The 5692-nt window shown below is 37.4% G+C and overlaps 1 protein-coding gene across 1 annotated transcript; it reads left to right on the plus strand.

The window, feature by feature from the left end:
• The first annotated feature begins 628 nt into the window (after window positions 1–628).
• On the plus strand, window positions 629–1787 carry LOC115735111 (protein C2-DOMAIN ABA-RELATED 4-like). The gene is made up of 3 exons (XM_030666206.2): window positions 629–769; window positions 940–1035; window positions 1172–1787. Exons 1-3 carry the CDS (start codon window positions 659–661, stop codon window positions 1460–1462), a joined length of 498 nt encoding a protein of 165 aa, XP_030522066.1. The 5' UTR covers window positions 629–658; the 3' UTR covers window positions 1463–1787.
• The last annotated feature ends 3905 nt before the right edge of the window (window positions 1788–5692 follow it).

Genomic DNA, 5692 nt, shown 5'->3' on the forward strand with positions numbered 1-5692 from the left:
GACATGTGGTCAACATATGTCGGACATTTGACACGAGGTCAGCACTCCGACATGCCATTCTAACATGCACATGATCAATTTTAAACATTTTCAATAAATTAAGGGTCAAAATGTAAATCTATCAAAAATATATATACTTAAGTTATATACCTAACCGTCTTAAAATTAATATATCCGGTCAGCCCTAAAAAAACCTAATCGTGAATCCCTAATAGAAGAATAAGAATATAAAAATACCTATTTAACATATAACGTGTCCCAATGTATCGTAATTTTTTATTTATTAAGAAATGACGCGTCAAACGTGTCGTGTCTTGTGTCGATTCTACTTAAGGTAAAAATATCTTTATTAAAGATTGGATCCAAGCTAATTCCCACGCGAAATAATCGAATAGAGAAATTAGCACGTTAGAAATAAGGTCGTATTTTTTTTTCCTCCGGCGCAGGCCAATGCGAGAAAGTTTCGACTCGTTTCTTGCTTCTCCTTCTTCTTTTTTTTATAGTTCCTTTTCTAAGAGCAAAATGACCCGGGGACCGTTTCTGATGGTATGTATAAAAGACGCTCCGCCTGATGTTACTTCCCAACTGAGGAGAGAGATATAGGATCGCCTTCCTGTGTCCTTCTTGAACATCGTCGTCATCTTCTTCTTCTTCAGCAATGGAAGACCTGCTGGGTCTTCTTAGAATTCACATGCACAGAGGTGTCAATCTCGCTGTCCGAGACGTCAAAAGCAGCGATCCTTATGTTATCGTCAAGCTCGGCAAACAGGTTCTCTTCTTCTTCTTCTTCTTCCTTTTGATGCACTTATTTCAGCTTCTGAGCTCAAGAATCCCAGATTCTTGTTTACCTTTTTCGGTCTTTGATTTCGTTTTTGGCTTTTTCCATAACCCGTCTTGTCCGTGGAAAGCATCAATATCTGAACTCTGTGGCTTGTGCAGAAATTGAAGACTCGGGTCGTGAGGAAGAACACGAACCCAGAATGGAACGAAGATCTCACGCTGACCGTCACTGATCCGAGTCTTCCCGTTAAACTGGTGAGATGAGATCGCGTCATCTATCGCTGTCTAGTTTTGAGTGATTAAGCCGGAGTTAGGAATTTCGAGTTTCATTCAGACGACCCGATCGAAACTGCTCAATTAAACTTCAGTTCACTTGCGAAAATTTTCGCAGTTCGTGTACGACAGGGACAGGTTGAGCTTCGACGACAAGATGGGGGACGCGGAGTTCGAGATCGGGCCCTTCGTGGAGGCGCTCCGGATGCGTCTGGACGGGCTGCCGAGCGGGACCATAATCACCCGGGTCCAGCCCACCCGGCAGAACTGCCTCGCCGACGAGAGCCGTGTCGTCTGGGCTGACGGCAAGGTCGTGCAGGACATGGTCCTGAGGCTGCGCAACGTCGAGAGCGGCGAGATCGAGCTGCGGCTGGAGTGGATCGACATCCCGGGATCGAGAGGGCTGTGAAACCGCATCGCGCAGCGGCGACCCTTTCCCGATCTCGCCCTCTTTTTTGTGTGATGTTTTCGCGCTGCTTAGTACACATTCCTAGAGAAAAGACCCAGCCGAATAAAGTGTTTGTCAATGGCGAGAATGAGAGTTCTTTGATGGTTGCTTGGTAGGAGGGACGAAGAGAACAATGTGTAAATTGAGTACTTTATTTGGACCGCTTGACTTTTGTGAAGAAATTAGGTCTAATTTCCGGGTCACCAATCACCAAATTGTCCCAACCATGCCACTTTGCTTTTGTCTTGACCAATAATATTCCAAGGCATAAAGGAATCCACACTAAGACTTTAGTCGCCCAACTCAAATGTGGGTATGAATCGGCGTTATCTATGATGTTATCGGTAGTCCGAGCTCGTAAAAATAGCCTTTATCTTATGTTTGGCGCAACCAATGACTAATTATAACGCTTTCGCTCGGACAAAAAAGGAGGTGAGGACGACAAGAGAGTGCAAAAATCGAATCTTTATGGACCAACTACGCGAAAATTAAGGCCGAATATATAATGGGTCAGCCGAAACCGCCCGGATCGAGCCAAACTAGCCGATTTAGTTTAGTTCCCGAGGACTCCGGTCCGATTCCCTATTCCATAGAATTGGAATCTGTTATGGTCGGTCTGATTCTCGGTTCTAAGGGGGAACCGCATCTATCATATCATCCGTACCGAACGAAATAATATTTTTAAGAAAAAATTCATAAATGTAAACCTAAGCCTAAACTTAAGATAATTAATATACTTAGTATGAATTTCAGGTTTAATGACAACGCCATGTAAATAACAAGAGGTGGTCTGGTGCATATCATGTTAACGAGAAAAATTTAACAGTAAATCACAAAAAAAAAATGTGATCAGCTCAATGATTGGACCGCTTGGGAATCGAACCGGACTGATCCGTCCTGTCTGATCCAATTCCTGACCTTGAAATTAGTAATCGGTTTCAGGATATGACCGAATCGAATCTGGAATTGATCACCCCCGCGAAAATACACTTATGCTTTGTGCTATTAACCTGCCGAGAATTTACTGAAACTCAGCACGCGGGTTCTAAAAAGAGTCAACTATCGGAAGGAAAGCGACAGGGGGTGGTGGGTGAGGAGTTAGGCTATTCTTTTCGAGGAAATTAACGGACCTTCATTAACTGCATCCATAAACGTTGAGTCTTGTTAAAAAAAAAAAAAATTGACCTCGAGTAATTAAAGACACAGAGGATCCGATCCGCCGATTAATCTAAAGTCAGCAAAAGTAACAATCAACGCTAAACGACGCACATAAAATTAAAACCTCCGGGGAATGTGCTATGTTTATGGCGGAGATGGCGGAGTGGAACCACCTTCCACTCCATAGCCTTGTACGTTGAAACGAGGCGTCGTCTCGAGATGGGCATCTACAATGAAGAGCCAACTTTTGGCAGAATGAAATATTCCATAAACTGCGTTTTCTGGGGGAAAGAAGGCAACGGTTTAATCTGACTTTCATGGCATCCATTTTTTCTTTTTTCCTCCTAGAACTGCATAGTTTTCGATAAATTGTACCGGCGCTTCCGTTTTCAACGAGCTCGATGTCGAAAATTTCCAATCTGGCGACGCAGTACGTAAAACCATGTATCGAATTAAAAGTCGCTGTGATAAGAAATAGGATGGAATCCTTTTCTTTTCATTTGTAAATCGAAGGGTAATTCATATGGAAAGACTTCGAATAAGTTGCTTTCAGCATTAGAAAAGGAGGCTAAAGTCAACAATAACGATGAAAAGGGTACATTTCGAAGGAAAAAAATTGCATAACTCTACATGATAGAGCTTTCTCGAGATCCGACAACATATAAGGCATACACGGTTTTTCTGGCAAATCAGGGTTTTGAAACAGAGATTTTCCGCATGTCAACTTTAAGTTGGTCTTAAAATTACATTCCATGATCTACGACAAGGCTACACGATCGACTAAATAAACAGCTTGTCTTCTGATTAGAAATGCTCGGTAAAGAAAAGGGAATATCCACTTCAGTCCTGACCTAATAAGAATCCAAATTTGAATATACCTTAGGGCCCATTTGTTTCACGAAAAATTAATGATTTGGAAAATATTTTCTTAAAAATGGTTAATTGCATCTCTTGAAATAATTAGTCCATGAAAAGTATTTTCACTATCAACAACTTATGTCTTCACATTTTTGTGGAAGATGAATTTTTTTTTCTCGTTCATTCATGTTTATGAATATACAAGCTATCGTTTGTAAAAAATATTTTTCAAATCATTCATTTTTAGCGAAACAAGTGGATGCTTAATCTCACGAAATATAGTTCAATGGTGAAAACACAGTTTTTCTTATTTTTAATTTTGTGCTAACAGTATTCTATAAGTGTTGGTATCTCGGAAAAGCTGTTTACTAAAAAAGTTAATACCACGAAAAATCCAAACTGGTACACCTTGACAATTTACTCAAATTATTATTTTTATCACAAAAAACTCTCAATTGGTACACCTGTGATAAATTTACCCTTCATTAGTTTCTGTTAAAATTTATTGTCAAATTGCTGAGTTAGATAACATATGATAGGTGATGGGTGTACAAGCTTAAGGTTTTACCATCTATTTGTCGCAGGTGTACTGATTTGAGATTTTTTGTGGTATTAACCCAATTTAAGGAAAATTAATGGAGGGTAAATTTGTAATAGGTAAACTAGTTTGGGATTTTTAGTGGTCCAAAAATTAGTTTGTGGCAAATTTGTCACATGTACACCGGTTTGGGATATTTTGTGATAAAAAAAGATTTTGAGATAAATTTATCAAATGTTTACTAGTTTGGGATTTTTCGTGATATTAACCAACCAAAAAAAAAAAAAAAACTCGCTGACTTTTTCACATATAACTTATGATAACTAAGTTTCCGTTTATTTCGCGAAAAATGAGTGATTTGAAGGATATTTTTAAAAAATTGATCGCTTATATCACTGAAAAATAAATTAATAGAATTTTTTTTCATTGTTTACACAAATGTTTAAATACAAATTGTTGTCCATAATGAATGTATTTTTCATTTACTAATTATTTTAACTGATAGATGTGATCATTTTTAAGAAAATATTTTCAAAATTACTCATCTTCGCGAAACAAATAAAGCCTTAGTTACTAATGCTTTCATGAAATTACCAATTTTCCGTAGACTGCAAATCAACAATTTTTATGCTAATGTACCAGCTTTAATTTGCATAACTCAAATTAGAGTGATTTGCCAACTTTTCCCATATTAAATTACAATCTAATTTTGCATTATCAATTATTATTTGACTTACTTATCAACGTATAGTTGATTTTTTCCAAGTTATCAACTTTTCTATCGAGTTGGTAATTTTACTTAGCCTTAATTAGCAATCCTTTATATTTACTAATTCCTTCTAAATACTACTAACCTATATTACAGTGACTCCCAAGCTTTTCTCTCATAAAATTATCATAGTATTGAGCTACCTACTCTAATTTGAGTTACCTACTGACATTTATAATTCCATATTCTCAATTTGTCAACTTTTCTTATTGTTTGTAAACTTTTATTTGCAATGGTGAGAAAGGCAAATAGAAAAAGATAAGACAAGTTAATAACTTACAAAGTGTAAAAGGTGTTAGTTATTCCGTAGAAGTATTGGTATGTTAACAGTAAGTTAACAACAAATGAGGTGATTGGTAATTCTTTCTGTAGACGGTAACTTTTTCAAGAAGTTATTTGTATAGAGAAAAAAATCAATCACAAAACAATAGAATGCGCCATTCGCATAACTTCAAAGCTAGGGTTGACAATATATATTAGGGAAAAACCCACAAAAAATCTCCATCTATCTCCATTGTTACACATTTATTGTGAACGTGTAAAAAACCTCAAATTATGTCTACTGTTACTCATTTACTCTAAACTATTTCTTGTAACATGAAAAATCCCAAACTTGTACCGGTGTGACATATTTACCCTCCATCAAAGTTCCTTCAATGAGGACCATTGAAAATCTATCTACATGAACATTGGTAAGCAAACGGGATTAACAGGGCACCCACGTAATTTAAGTGAAATAAAAACTAGTTGTTTTGGCTGAAAAATCATGCGATGGAACTTTCACGGACGGTAAATATGTCGCACAGGTACAAGTTTGAGATTTTTGATGTCAGAGTTAAAAGTTAAGGTAAATGTATCTTAAAGGGGC

This window comes from Rhodamnia argentea, chromosome 2 (genome assembly GCF_020921035.1).
Source record: "Rhodamnia argentea isolate NSW1041297 chromosome 2, ASM2092103v1, whole genome shotgun sequence".
NCBI lineage: Eukaryota > Viridiplantae > Streptophyta > Magnoliopsida > Myrtales > Myrtaceae > Rhodamnia > Rhodamnia argentea.

Excerpts from the sequence above, each read along its gene's own strand:
- LOC115735111 (XM_030666206.2), top strand. The coding sequence starts at position 659 with ATGGAAGACCTGCTGGGTCTTCTTAGAATTCACATGCACAGAGGTGTC. Across the intron at positions 770-939 it reads TCGTCAAGCTCGGCAAACAG|AAATTGAAGACTCGGGTCGT; the intron begins GTTCTCTTCTTC and ends TGGCTTGTGCAG. Across the intron at positions 1,036-1,171 it reads CGAGTCTTCCCGTTAAACTG|TTCGTGTACGACAGGGACAG; the intron begins GTGAGATGAGAT and ends AAATTTTCGCAG.